This window comes from Synchiropus splendidus, chromosome 12 (genome assembly GCF_027744825.2).
Source record: "Synchiropus splendidus isolate RoL2022-P1 chromosome 12, RoL_Sspl_1.0, whole genome shotgun sequence".
Classification (NCBI taxonomy): Eukaryota; Metazoa; Chordata; class Actinopteri; order Syngnathiformes; family Callionymidae; genus Synchiropus; species Synchiropus splendidus.
In genome coordinates, this window is record NC_071345.1 from 9,754,869 (window position 1) to 9,768,836 (window position 13,968).

General features: G+C 47.6%; 2 protein-coding genes across 2 annotated transcripts; one reads left to right on the top strand and one right to left on the bottom strand.

Moving 5' to 3' along the window:
- The first annotated feature begins 26 nt into the window (after positions 1 to 26).
- Positions 27 to 4,349, top strand: zpax1 (zona pellucida protein AX 1). The gene is made up of 21 exons (XM_053881555.1): positions 27 to 46; positions 103 to 179; positions 238 to 333; positions 393 to 517; positions 586 to 732; positions 799 to 879; positions 938 to 1,102; positions 1,160 to 1,256; positions 1,659 to 1,876; positions 1,953 to 2,109; positions 2,183 to 2,391; positions 2,451 to 2,568; positions 2,627 to 2,826; positions 2,888 to 3,002; positions 3,076 to 3,245; positions 3,310 to 3,404; positions 3,463 to 3,593; positions 3,664 to 3,850; positions 3,910 to 4,051; positions 4,109 to 4,229; positions 4,291 to 4,349. The coding sequence occupies exons 1-21, from the start codon at positions 27 to 29 to the stop codon at positions 4,347 to 4,349; spliced, it is 2,730 nt and encodes a 909-aa protein (XP_053737530.1).
- Positions 4,350 to 7,319: 2,970 nt separating this feature from the next.
- LOC128768594 (zona pellucida sperm-binding protein 2-like) lies at positions 7,320 to 13,905 on the bottom strand. Its single transcript, XM_053881557.1, has 19 exons — positions 13,896 to 13,905; positions 13,048 to 13,134; positions 12,364 to 12,485; positions 12,140 to 12,283; positions 11,965 to 12,033; positions 11,210 to 11,380; positions 11,052 to 11,154; positions 10,768 to 10,988; positions 10,469 to 10,625; positions 10,195 to 10,403; positions 10,007 to 10,124; positions 8,969 to 9,180; positions 8,796 to 8,910; positions 8,565 to 8,734; positions 8,409 to 8,509; positions 8,198 to 8,328; positions 7,936 to 8,125; positions 7,512 to 7,639; positions 7,320 to 7,453 (listed from the first exon to the last, which is right to left on the bottom strand). The coding sequence occupies exons 1-19, from the start codon at positions 13,903 to 13,905 to the stop codon at positions 7,320 to 7,322; spliced, it is 2,592 nt and encodes an 863-aa protein (XP_053737532.1).
- Positions 13,906 to 13,968: the final 63 nt, after the last annotated feature.

Below are 13,968 nucleotides of genomic sequence, written 5' to 3' on the forward strand. Positions count from 1 at the left end.
TTGTCCGGCTGAGGTCAGACAGCGCGATGAGGAGAAACATGAACTTGTAAGTCAATATTTAAAATATATATATAAATTCTCCTGACTGTCTTGTGTTTTCAGTCTATTCTGGAACTGGATGGCTGCAGTGATGGTCCTCAGTCAAGCCAGGCCCAAACTCAAGCACGAGCTACAGCCAGGTGAGACTCAATACAAAGTCTTGTAACTACGATGTTTTAAACATCTGTCCCTCCACAGGCAGTGGGTTGAAGTCAGACTGTTTAGGAAACCTGATGAGGCTGTCGCTGGACAAGGCTTTAGCTGTCGGGAATCAGCTGGAAGTGGAAGCCATCAGTAGGTGTTGTAACTTATCTGCCATTTATGGGAATCAACACTATATTTTCTTCCTCTAGATGGCACCAAAAGTGTTGTCTTGACCCCGAACCTGGCGGCTCAGTGTGGCTACAGCATGGAGTCTGACCCCTGGGGCAACACCAGGATCTACTCCTCTCTGCTGGGCTGCTATGTGGGCAACAGAGTAAGGAGCCACTTCATGACTCCAAGAATAAGCTCCACACAACTTTAATCCACCTTCCTGCTCTCCAGGATGACACGACCTTTGACCTCGGTCTGAGACTGCACATGTACAGCGAGTCGTCATCGTCTGAGGTTTTCAGTCATGACGTGTCGCAGACATGCAGCTACTCTCAGTGGGCCTCCCGGGAGGTTCTGTGTGACCGGAACTACATGGAGGTGACTGGTCCTCGTGCGGAGCAACAAGTGCTTTGACTGCAGACTCAACCAGTGTCTGACTTTCAGGTGTCCCACTCCATGTCTAAACTTGACTCTCCAGCTGATGTGAAGAATCAGGACAGCTCAAAGAGCAACGTCATCCCTGGTGTACGTGAACAATTATGTTTGCCTTGTGACCTCAATTGAATCCTCCTTCCTGCTCCAGGCCTCTGACGGAGAGCTTGGTATTTGGAAGGTGACCTTCTACAACCCAGAACCGGTGATCATGGTGCTGAAAGAGGTGGAACAAGCCGGTTACGGTGCAACCACGACCTCCAACCGCCTGGTCATGCGCAGCCCGTACAACATGGCGGAGACCTACCACGAAGACGTGAGTGTGTACCTCAGTGGGGATGATGTCACAGACTGAAGGCCACCTCACCTGCAGGTGGCTGGAGTGCCTATGGAGGTCTTCAAGGTGAGCGCCTTCTACAAGACCTTCCAGGGGATAAATGTGGTCAACATGGCTGCAGCTTGTCCCACAGGTGAGTCCTGCCTCTTCCTCTAGTTTAAAAACATCCAGTTTAGAAACAATATTGAAGTCTGCAGTCAGGATTATTGGGCCGCTCAGTAGGAGGACTTTCATGGAAGCCTTCAGCACATTACTAGTTCAAGATGTGATCTGTCAAAGTGATACAAGTTTTACAGAAAAAAAAATGTTGGTTTGTAGAAATGTTTCCTGTTTGAGAACTTGCTGAATATCACAGCTAACTAGGATTGTCTCGCAGCAAACTCATATTACGACTGAAGTGAACTTCTGCTTACTCAATTTATCCACAAGGAATTTAACTTTCTAAGAGACGTGCTTGCGGCAAATGGTCTTTAAAAATAAAACGGTCCGCTCTTGACTTCCTTTAATAATAAGCGAGGTGTGTGCTCTCCACCAGGCGGCGTCATCTTCACAGAGGACGTGATCGCCTGGCACGTCCCTCGCCGGCTGACCCCCGTGATGGACCCCGGTTACTCCATCAGGGAAATGCACATGGGCATCGACGGCCAGCGGCTGACGCAGGCGCAGATGTCGGCTCGGGGATACACTCTGTCCCTGACAGACTTTCACTTTGTCGTCGAGATCCCGGTGGGCGCGGCCGACGGCTACAACAAGGTGGGCGTGTTCGGAGGCTGGTGCAAAGCCCAGATTGACGTTTCATATTTTATTAAGCGGGCATGAATTATTGCAGAGCCATGCCCCAGATAACCAGTACCACACCAGCTACTCTGTGGAGCCCATGCTGGAGGTTCTCTGGAGAGCGGAGCAGTCCCGGGAGGAGGCCAGGTACAAGGTCCTGTTCCCCATCACCACCCAGCTGATGCCCCGCCCACCCCAGGTCTACGACTGTGAGTGGCAGCACAACTTTATTTTATTTATATATATATTTTAAAAGGAGTTGAGCTGGCTCTTCCTGTTCAGATACTGATCCAGAGAACCGCCTCTTTATTGTGTACGTGGGCACGTTCCTTCATGATGTGGAGCTGAGGAACATCACCTTCTCAGACGGGGTTCTGTCTGTGGATGAGTCCAACGCTAAAGGCTTCCTGGTTCAGGAGCATAGCCACCCAGGTGGACTGAAGAGCTTCTCTCTGCAAGTGCCGTTTGATGCCGACAACGTCCTGAAACATGTACGTCGGTCACCATCCTCCCTCTGTTGCTCCTGTTGACCTCTGGTCTCATTTTGTAGAACCCTGAAAGGTTGGTCACCCACTACTTCCTGCCTCTGGAGTTTGGCTTCGTCATTAATCCAGAGGAAATTCCATTTTCTCAGAAGGTGGAACTGGAGGCTTCTTTGGCGGATGTTGGTGAGTCCTCACCCTTATCTTCGCCATGGCGCCACCATCTAACCCATCTGCTTTCTAGTTCTCCCCACTCTCTCTGGGACCTGCGACGACAACTTGTTTTATGTATCGGGTAAATATGGCAGCGGCGGCAAAGAATTCCAGATGATGGTGGGTGCTCAGGTGGTAACACCCGACCTCAGGAAGCGCTACAAGTTCTACGAGAATGCCACCCACTTCAGCATGGTGGTGCCATACGTGGCCAAGGACGTCGTGTACGAGGTGGGTCACTTTAGCAAGCTTCTCATCGTCTACTGAGAGTTCAACACCACCGCTTCTACAGAGCTTGTCCCAGAATTCGGTTCGGGCCAGACTGGACTTGCTACTGTGGGAACCCAACAACAACTGGGCGCTTGCTGATCTCTACCTGACGTGCAACTTCCCCATGATCACGACCAGTATGACTGCTTTACACAGCCTCTAAATTTTTCCCTTTTTTTTTAAATCACACTTTATTTCTGTCATTTTTAGAGTGCTTCTCCAATGGCACCATCTCGGCTGTAGCTGTGAAGGTGGAGTCGGTACCAAACCTGATCCCCAGCTGGCTCACTCTGAGGGACAAGTCCTGCCGACCTGTGTTCAGCAACGACCACTTTGCTCAGTTCTCATTCAGCGCAAACTCCTGCGGAACCACCAGGACGGCAAGTCATCGCTTTGTTTCATGTTGTCGACTCAAAGAGTCATGAGACTATTTGTTCTCTGCAGTTCTTCGACCAATACATGATTTACGAGAATGAAATTGGTCTGAGTTACGATGACGTAGGAGCCGCTTACACGTCGCCAGTCGACCCGGAGTACAGGTACAGAGGAACATCCATAAGCTTGAACTGTAGAGTGTCTAGTGTTTCCTCTGCGCAGGCAAACTGTCTCCTGCTACTACTTGGTCAACGACACTCAGAGTATCGGCTTCAGCTACAAACCACAGGGGAACCAGCCCATTGCTCAGATCGGAAACGGACAGTTTGTGGTGCTGATGAGACTGGCGCACGGTAACTCCAGAACCTATTGGACTTGAAACCTGTCGGAGCGTCTCTTCAGCTGAAACATTTGATTCTCTAGACTCTTCGTACAATGTCTTCTACCAAGCTGAGGACTACCCAGTGGTCCAGTATCTCCGGCAGCCGCTCTTCTTCGAGGTGGAGCTGCTGCAGTCGGACCAGAACCTGGTGCTCGTCCTGGAGAACTGCTGGGCCACTCTCTATGAAGACAGAACCTCCGTTCCCAGCTGGGACCTCGTTGTGAACAGGTGATGCTGAACTATGGGCAGGGTGAAGATGCCGATTGTGGTGACCCTCTGCTTCACAGGTGTGAGAACCGCGACGACAGCTCCATCACCCGCTTCCATCCTGTAGCAGCCGACTCCAGAATCAGCATCCCGGCCCACATCAAGCGGTTTTCCTTCAACATGTTTACATTCGCCCAAGACAACGAAGTTCTTCAGAGCCAGGTAAACAAATCAGACGGTGTCAGTCACCGGCATATGTTCAACCCTCGTTCTCACCAGATCTACGTGCACTGCGACGCCGCCGTCTGCGACCCCAGTAGCCAGAGCGACTGCAGCAGCCGCTGCCAGACTCCAAGCTCGCACCCGTCAGTGTTCCAGGCAGCTAAAGGCCAAAATCGAGGTGACGATCACGGTTGTCACCAGGCACTGAATCGCAACTGACTTGTGCTTTTGTTCTGCAGTGCAACAGAGTGCCGGGCATCAGATCTCCTCTGGACCGATTCTGTTACGAACCCAGTGAAACCTCTGAATAAACAGTTCTTAAATAATTCATATCTCTTGGATCCTTTATGATCTATGCAGTTACTGTAAATCAATGCCATTAAGAGGTCAACACACAACCAGGGAACCAACTTGAACATTACTTTCCAGCCTTCGCTCAATATGCCAAATCCAGACGTTAGAAGTGCGGAACCTTTGTCACCGCTGATTTAAAAAGGCTGCATCAGTGTCTGGCCCTGCTTGAACCACTCATCAGCACCACCTGGTGAGGAGTTTCTGTAATGCAGGGGGGGAAGAGTTGCCTGAGGAATTTGCCATGTTACGCGATTATTGGGCCTTCTGAGATGCTTGGAGCTCTTTAGTGACTGGATCTAACATTTAGATTGTTCTGCATTAGGGAAGTGGAACCGTAGTTTTAGGACTATTAAACCACGTATGGGTCTTGATATATATTTTAAATTGAATATGTTAAACAAGATATTTTAGCTTTGTTTCACAGAAATCTCTCGTGACCCCCAGGGAACCTCTGACATGTGAAGGTAAAATGGAACGTGTCCCGATTGCATCTTGCTATGTTTGAATGTAAAGCAAGTTGCACTTTATAAATGGAACAGTGCTACCGAAATGAACTTGATGGATCACGGCTTGTCGCATCAGCCGGCCAGTTCTGACTTCACCAGACTCGAGCACATATCGATCAACTCCACTATTAATATTCTGCCTTTTATGTTTTCCTAATCTGAAGTTTTTCAATAGATTGATGTCCATGGGTTGCTGTGTGTGTTGCGTCTGTCTTTTCTGCACAATGTTCACCGGATGCATCGCTGTTGCTCCATCAGCAGGACGCTGGACAGAACATCTCAACCGTTACGGCAATTTTCTTCATTTATTCAGCTTGTGTCCTGCTAGGTCTCTCATGACTCTGTTGTTATGATGCTGAATTTAGTTCAAGCTTTGACTCTTCAGCTGTGACTTTGTCAAAACGGTGTCCAAACAATGACAGTGGGCACCAGGGTTGACCTTAATGGGGTGTGATAACACTGAAGTCATGCTCAACCAGACCATTGATTTAGAAGGTTCACTGATACACATTTAAACGGACCCCTCATCTTGGACTGCACCGTGATTTAATGTCGACAGGCCCTGTAGCATGAGCCGTTAAGAAGCCCTCCTTTTGCTGACATTAAAAACCTCCTGTTCCATATCACGCGTCTAAATGCCTTGAATAAATCATCAGCGCAGCACAGATGTTCGAGCCTGCATATGTGTGCATCTTCTGACGACATACTCCACAGCATGAGGACAGGAGATGCTGCTGGAGACATTGAGTTTGAGAGAAGCTGATGATGCTTTTGATGAACTAAGATGTGGCTCCCCATATTGTCCTCAAGATGGTTACTGTTGTTGCTTTGTGTAACACTTTTTCGGAACTCAAAAAATTATTTTAAAACAACTTGTCTAGCATCATTTTCTTTTTTTTTAATGACATGGGCCGGCCATGACTCAAAATGCCAAAAAAATGACATTTCAAAACTCAGAAAATGACTTGAACACCAAAGAAATAGAAGAAATTGATTTAAAGAAAAAGTCAGATTTTGGTGATTTTTGAAAAATCGGTTGTGGCACAAGGACTCAAAATACCAGAAAATTAGATTTACTCAAAACCCAAATGATTGAGTGCCAGACAAGTTGTCTGGCATCCTTGGACCATCTGAACATCGAAGAAAGTGATGGAATTGATTAAAATGCCCAAGTTGAATTTTGATTTGTTGAAAAATCGGTCATGACACAAAGACGACAGGAATGCCAAAAAGACATTTTTTCAAAACTCAAAAAAATCTTCAAAACAACTTGACATCTTTGGACCATCTGAACGCCAAAAAAATCAAATACATTGATTTAATAGTCATTTCCCAAATTGTTGGCAGCCCAGATAGTTTTTGACAAAATTATCCATTTCTCTCACATTACAACAATAAGACATTTTGTTGTACACTTATTTCCTTTGTGTGAATTGAAACAATACAAAACAAGCAGAGATAAAAAGATTCATTTGACATACCTCCACACAAGCCGGTCAAAATTGTTGATGCCCTTCCAAAATTGTGGGTAAAAACCTTGTTGCAAGCGCCTGTTTGTTAAAACTCACCTGTGGCAAGTTAGTAGTTAAAAGGAGACTTGCGTCATTTGTTGTGTCTGTGTGCTGCACTGGAGAACGGTGAGTGGCAAAGACAGTAGTCTTGAGGACCACAATTGTGTAGAACTATCAGCAATCTCACAGGTTTAAAACCCATGGCACTGTAGCAAATGTCCCTGGAGGTGGACAAGAGAGAAATTGATGCAAGGTCACAGCGCAGGATCGTCTGAATGGTGGATAAGCAGCTCCACAGATACTGATGCTGCAAGCTCAAGGTGCATCAGTTCCAACACGAACCAACCATCATGATTGAAATGGAACGCTATGGAAAAGGGCTTTGGAGGAGCACTAAAAAAAAAAAAAAAAACAACCTTGGAGTTCACCAAAATGCATGAGAGTAAGCCAAAATCCTGGGAACAGAGTCCTGTCACGAGAGACATCCTGACAGGCCAGTCAGCGCTACCAAGAATGTTGACAGCCAAAAACTCAATGGAATCAGTCAGCAAAGTGAAGCCTTTTGGCTCAGCTCTTTTGTGAAACATCTATAGCCAAGCCATGAGTGAATTGATGGCAATAAGACTAGCTCCAGTCTCTGAACTCCACAAAAACAAGTGTTCTTTTGCCTCAAATTGAAAGCTACTTCCATCAGGAGCTTCAACAGTCAACCAAGTCCTCTGTGGTTCAGACACCATCAAAAGCACTTGTACTGCGACAGCAACAAAGCAGCATTTCTGTGTTTCTTAAAATTCTTTATTACTCAGTTGAATGGGTCCCGCTGACACATGGTCCAGGTCTTTCATGTTCCTTTGAACTGAGGACAGCTGTAGTTAGCTTCCAGAAGAACCTCCAGAGTCAGGTGACTGTTGATACTTCACCATTGTCTCTGCTCTTGTTGGAACACGGGGAACTGCAGGCTTCATTCAGAGGGTTTCTGGGGTCGCAGATCAGCACGTCGCAGTGGACAAAGAGCTGAAGGAGAGAAACGGCTTGGTCAAACATGACTGATTTAGAAGGTGGCGCCCAGACATACCCGGGTGTTTGGACTGAGCATGTCTATGGAGTAGGCGGACATCAGGACCTCGAAACGCTTCATGTTGGACGCAAACTGGATTTTGTCATTTGCCTCGACTGGATGGAAGGTGACCTGGAACGGTTCTGCAGGGTTTGCACACCTGGAAGTCACAAATGCATTTAATCTGGGGTGGAAGACTTCATGAGTCAGCACTGTTGGTTGGCATCCAGTCAACGCTGGCCAGCTGCAGGGAATAAACCTGCATCCTAGTTTCCATTCAGCCATTAAATATCATTGATTTTCAAAACCAACTGGGCCTCTGACATTCCAGTTAACATAGTTATCCGACCAGTTACAGAATTACAAAGCCATTTATCTTGAGTCACAGTTAACCAGCCATGTATTGCTCAAGCTCCATCGAGAAGAGATTAGCATCCCGTCCATTGTGCAAGTCACCCATTGATGATGAGGTCCCATCTGGGAGGGGACAGGCGGTCCCTGTTGGTGGTGGCCCAGCAGCTCTCCAGCTCCAGAGAGACTGCAGGATTGGTGGACTTCATCAGCTCCACCTCAAAGTAGAGCGGCTGCTGCAGGTACACCACCAGGGGGAAGTCCTCCGCTCGGTAGTAGAGCTTGTAGGAGTCGTCTGAGGAGCAAATGTAGGACGGGTTGTCTGTGCTAGTCAGGATTTTACCTGGAGGGTGTTATATGTTCAAACCAGAAGACAGTCGCATTTCCACGTCCAGGTCTCCCTGTGCATTGTCAGCGTACGGTTCGCTCCTGCGCGGGCGAGTGTGGAGGGGAACCGCTTGCCGTGAGGTGATGTCATAATAACAGGAAATCTTCAACCTGAAGGAGCCAAGAAAATGGGAGCGGGTCACGGCCATGTTTGGGTCAGACCAACAATATAGGTTCATCTCTGGACACACTCGTATTCGGGCTCCTCCATCTCCCCTTCCTGCTTCTCCCTTTCCATCATGTGGTCGGGCAGAGAGATCTCGTTTTCATACACCATGGCGTTTGAAAGAAACTAGAAGGGGAATAATTTCAAGGTCACTTGAGGAGACTTGGAAAATGAGTGGTACCTTCCGGGTTGTGCCGCAGGAGTCTCCGGTGAAGACGAAGTAGGCGTGGCGGTCGTCGCTGTACGTGGGACCGCAGGAGGGATCAGACAGGGTCAGCTGCCGAGGGTCCAGACTGGGGACCGATTCCACTTTGATCGCCAGGGCGGTCATGGTCCCGTTGGACAAACACTCTGGAGGAACAGGCTCCAGTTAAGCTCAGATTCACTGACTTCAAGGATGAATGGAACCAACCTGCCAGCGAGGAGCGGAAATTACAGGCCAGGGAGAAGGAGTTCAGGGTCTTCCCGGTTTCGGGGTGACTCAAAGTCAGATCAAGTCTGGTTCTGATCGACCACTCGTCAACAGCCTGCAGGAGATGCAACGGTCATCGGGGGTCGAAGCGGCACGTTGGCGGTCAGCCTCACCTCAAACACCACATCATCCGCCGCGAAGGGGACCACCAAACTGAAGTGGGTTCCGTTCTGCAGCAGGCCGTACTCTTGAGCTTTAGACACCGTCAGCAGACTCTGGCCGACCCGAGCGTTGAAGTTAAAGCCGTCCGAGCCGTATTTCACCAGCAGGATGAAGCTCTTGTAGTCGCAGTGGCCGGTGGCGGATGGGGCAACTGTCGCCGGTGTTGAATTGTGGAGTCAAGATAGAAGAAAGGTGGGGAAGCTTAGGAACATCCAGTGAACTGCCTTAATCAGCATGTAGCCACATTGTTCTCCAACCTCACTTTGTGAAAAAGGGTGGCATTTCACAGGCATTAGGGCTGGTCAATTAATCGAGATTATGATTGTCTTCATCCGATTATGACATGATAATCGTCATGAAACATTTTTTTTTAGTCAGACACCAGTCTCCCGAACTTCTCTCATTCTGTTCCAATGCACCCAAACACTGCACCACGCCTAGTCCGGAAGGCACGGTGAGCCCACTACAGCGCTTGAGCCTCTGTTTACATGGCGTGTTGGACACTAATATTAGCCACTGTTAGCTCCCGACTCGGCTGTCTGGACAACGGCGGCATCGTATTGAGCGTCAGAACCTCCGAGGAGCAGACACTTATCCAGCGTTTTGAGTCACAACAGCAGTGATAGCTGCTTGGAGATGTTTTAGAAGTGGATAAATACACAAGAACAATCGCTCGCGCTCAGACAGGGGTGATGAAACCAAGCACTAGTCATGCATCACGCTGCAGAGCACTGATGTGGAAGTGTTATAATTTAACAAGTGACTTCTCCCATGAAAAACGACGAAAAAAAATCTTAGAATGTGAAATTACTTAAAACATCAGAACCACAGAAAAATCTAAGCATCCCAGTCAAGTGCCAGCTCAAATTTTCTCATCTCCAGTTGTAGAAAGCAAGGTACATAGAGGCTAAAAGGCTACACACAAGCAAAAAAGCCAAGCGGTTGCCTGCTAAATGCTCAGGCCTCTAAAAACCAAGTTAAAGATCACCGACCTACGTCGACCACTCTAGCTTCCAGGTGTACGAAGTGAGTAAAGGGTGTGAGCTCTGGCAGCACCAGCAGACCCAGGGCCAGTTGGAGAGTGTAGACGGACGCTTCCGCTTCTCCCTGTTGGGCCTGTGAAACGCATTGGTTAATAAACAGACAAAAAAAAAAAAAAACTGACGTGCTCATTCACCCTCAGATGAACGACGCGGTCTGAGAAGGGCACTTGAATGCTGAAGACTTTGGAGCCATTCTGGGACGGCAGCTCTTGGACATCGAAACCTCGCATCTGGCAGTCGGTTAAAGACAAGACCTCTCCGGGGAAGGAGACATTCATCAGCACCGCGTCCAAGCCAAAAGGCCCGATCAGCACTTTAAACATGCGCTCCTGCGGAATGGTGTCTGCGGGAGGCGACGGGCATTAGCAGGACAACTTGGGCACATGGCCACGCCGCAAGAGGACTCACTGTCGATAACCTGAGGAGGGCGCGACATGACAGGGGTGGTGATGGGCATCATGACTTTGTATCTCGTCTGGTCTTGAGTGAACTCCTCGACCCAGAGTAGCTCCAGCATTGGCTCGATGGAGTAGGTGGAGAGGTACTGGCCGTCTTGGACCAGGCTCTGGAAACAGACAAAACCATCTACTCAAACCTGAAGATGAACTTCAAGTTCAAACTCCTAATGGAACATGGTCAGTTTCAGTAGACCATAGTCGCGTTTCCACCTCTCAAGGTCTCTGGTCTTGACTCAAATGACAACTGACCTTGAAGAAACCACCGACGGCGCCGACAGGAATCTCCACAATGATGTGAATGTCATTGACTGACAGGGAATATCTTCTGTTCTCCAACTCAGTACTGTCAAGAATCTCTCCATCCACCCCCATGTGGACCTCCATCAACGTGAACTGGTCAGAGGAAATGAGTGGGTCGATGTGGCGCGGAAGGTACCAGGTGATGAAGTTGGGCGTGAAGGTCACACTCCCTTAAAAAGGTCACAGGGCAGGTTAAAACGTCTTTCTGGAGGCACTCTTTCACACGTCTTTACCTTCTGCCACCGGACACACAGCAGTGGCGTCGATCTGAGTAGTCAGCCACTTCTTCCTGTACACGGCTGACATCAGGAGCACGTTCATGCGAACTCCTGCCACCTGAAGAACAACCACGTCAGCCCGGTGACGGCAAGGCGCGCTCATCATCACTCACGTTTTGTGTGTATGTTTCATGTGTGGATAAAGGGCTCCTCAGCACAAGTCGTGATGGAGTGTTTCCTATCCCATAGCCCAGTTGCTGGGCGTCCTCCAGCTTCATAATCCTCTCTGCAGGAGTGTAGAACACCACTTTGGACAGTTTATACTCCGAGTCCAAGAGGACTTTCTGGAAACAAAGCATCAGAAGACGTGGTTAATGAACGGAACGCTAAGGCTGGAGTGGCCTCCTGAGGATGAGCCCTGCAACTATCCACCTACTTTGAGTCTCCATTTCAACTCTCAACTTCTGACCTTGTTTGTCCTTGCATTAATCAGAATTGCACTTATGGTACACAAATCTCATTATTATCACCTTATTTTTAGAGGAATTCCAACATTTGAGCACAAATTCAACAGGACACTAGATTTACCAAGGGCCTACAGTCTTTCCTATGACACCAATGTGAGGGGCATTTGCTCTAAAAGGACAGAAAAAAACAAAACTTACTTTTGACTTAAATATAAAGTCAATAAAATCAATGCACTTTATTTCATGGCATGTCCTGCAACATATTTTACTTATTTTGAGGGAGTTAGAGAATCACAGAATGCAAAAAATAAACACTTCAAATGTAATATTTACGTTAGCTCTGACCTAATGAGGGCCCTGTGTGGCCCCCAGAGCACACTTTGCCCACCATTTTCATTGTCTCTTTAAATGTGCAAGTAATTTCCCCTTCATCAGTTGTGCTTGTTGGAGGCAGATTTTACCTCCACAGTCCGTCGATGATCAGCATTGTGTAGTGTAGAATCTTCTGCTACAGTCCTTTCCATGGACACCTGGGACAGAGGTCACCATCAGCGATGATCCAGTCTGGCGTCTAAGCCTTGATGTTCATGTGCGATGCAGACACTTGTCACCAGCATCGGCACCCGACCCCCTCACCTCCATGAAGTTGGGACCGCAGATGATTTCCCGAGCGGCCCAGGTCTGGTAGTGGCAGGTCTCTGACACCTGGTAGACTTCTTCCTCCTCATCTTTGCTCCCATGCAGGCGAAGCTGCAGCGATGTTGTGAAGGAACTGTCCGCCTGAGGAGAAGCAACCCCTTCAAGTTTCAGGGACAGCGATCTTCGACGGAACATATAGATTTTGCGTGCAGATCTCTCACCACATTCCAAGCAAAGCAGTTCTGAAGTGAGGCATAAATGATGGTGTTCCCAAGCTGGTCCCTCTTGGTGCTGAAGCCACACTGAGACTCCAACCTGGGAGTGAGTGGGTACACCGAGTTATCTGGAAGGAGGAGGGCAGGTGTCAAATTCAAGACCCGGGGGCCAGATCCAGTCCTCCATATCATTTTACATGGGCCGTGTGGATTGTTGGCTCATATTTAAACATCATTGAAACCAGACCTGCTGTGCAGTATCTCAGCATCATGCCCCAACTACCCCTCCCAAAAAAAGGACAAGCTTTGCACTTAGAAGGAGAATAACTCAGTTTGACAGGCCAACTCGCCATCGCCATCTTGAATCAACCTCTGCTTGTAGCTGCTTGACTATGGAGGCAAAATATAAAAATCAGTGTCGATTAAAAAAAAGGAAAATCTGGGAGTGTAGATTTTTTTTTTTCAGACAATGCAGTCAAATGAACCTTGCATTGATGCAAACGGAATAAACCTTTAAACATCTAAGCAGAATGAAAAAAATAAGATGAATTTACAACAGAAAAGAAAAATCCTTTTCTCACAACTCAAAACGCTCACAGTCTTCACAATTGCTACGGACTGCTCAGTGATTTGGTTTCATCTGGAGTCAAGAGCTGGTGTCAGGGGGAACACAACCAAACGGACACTTACTAAAAGTAAGAGCCACTTCCAGGCGCTTCTCTCCCAACGGTCCGACATCCACACGCATGACATTCCCTAAACATGTGGAGCGGATTCCTGAAAAACACAGTAGTCAGTGACCTGCCCGCCAGACGTGAGGAGGTCCTTGAGCTCACCAAAAGACAGATCACTTTGACCCCATGTTCCCACAATCGCCAGCAGAAGAAGGAGCCAGCTGCAAGAGAGGCCACCGCCTGATGGACGGCAAATGTGACGAAGAAGAAGGTCGGACACCAAGCCAAATCCAGATAACGGCGACATGGCGTGGAACAGGAGAGGCCCGGGTGTTTTTGGAGCATTAAAAGGTGCAGCTCCAGTTTGGCTAATGAAGCAGCGCTCAGGTGGATTCAATCGGGATGGTGATTAGCCTAACACACAGGGGGGAGGGAGGTCAACAGTGAAAGGATAGTAGTCTGCACAAACAAACAAAGAAGGGAGTACACACACACACGTATATATATTTAAATGTGTGAAAAAATGTGTGATTTTGTTGCATGTTGTATGCATGTTGTGTGATACAGATACATAAAATAAAAATAGATTTATACATGCAACATGGTTCACAAATTTTAGATATAAATGAGTTAAAAATGTGTAAAAAAATATTACATTAATAAATAACATCTGCATGAGACACTTCATTATAAACATTTATGGACTGATATTATAGTTTTATTCATTCTCTCAGTTTATTTATTTCAAAAATAATGTCATGTAATCTTATTGAATAATAATATGAACTGCCTGATTATTGTGAGGCCAGTCACATGTAATGTTTCTTCTCTTTCTGGGCCGTTGACATGCAGCTTCCATCAAACCTGCTGTCATCTCTGAGAGTGGGACATATCTATATGAAATATTTAGAAATATGAGGGTCTTTCCACATCTGTG

Bases quoted from the DNA above. Each gene is read 5' to 3' on its own strand.
- zpax1 (XM_053881555.1), top strand. From the start codon at position 27: ATGAGGAGAAACATGAACTT. The intron at 2,392-2,450 runs GTACGTCGGTCA...CTCATTTTGTAG, and splicing joins CCGACAACGTCCTGAAACAT to AACCCTGAAAGGTTGGTCAC. The intron at 3,003-3,075 runs GTATGACTGCTT...TGTCATTTTTAG, and splicing joins CTTCCCCATGATCACGACCA to AGTGCTTCTCCAATGGCACC.
- LOC128768594 (XM_053881557.1), bottom strand. The intron at 8,329-8,408 runs GTGTGTCCAGAG...TGGCTCCTTCAG, and splicing joins ATGGAGGAGCCCGAATACGA to GTTGAAGATTTCCTGTTATT. The intron at 8,126-8,197 runs GTTTGAACATAT...TTTGCTCCTCAG, and splicing joins GGAAATGCGACTGTCTTCTG to ACGACTCCTACAAGCTCTAC.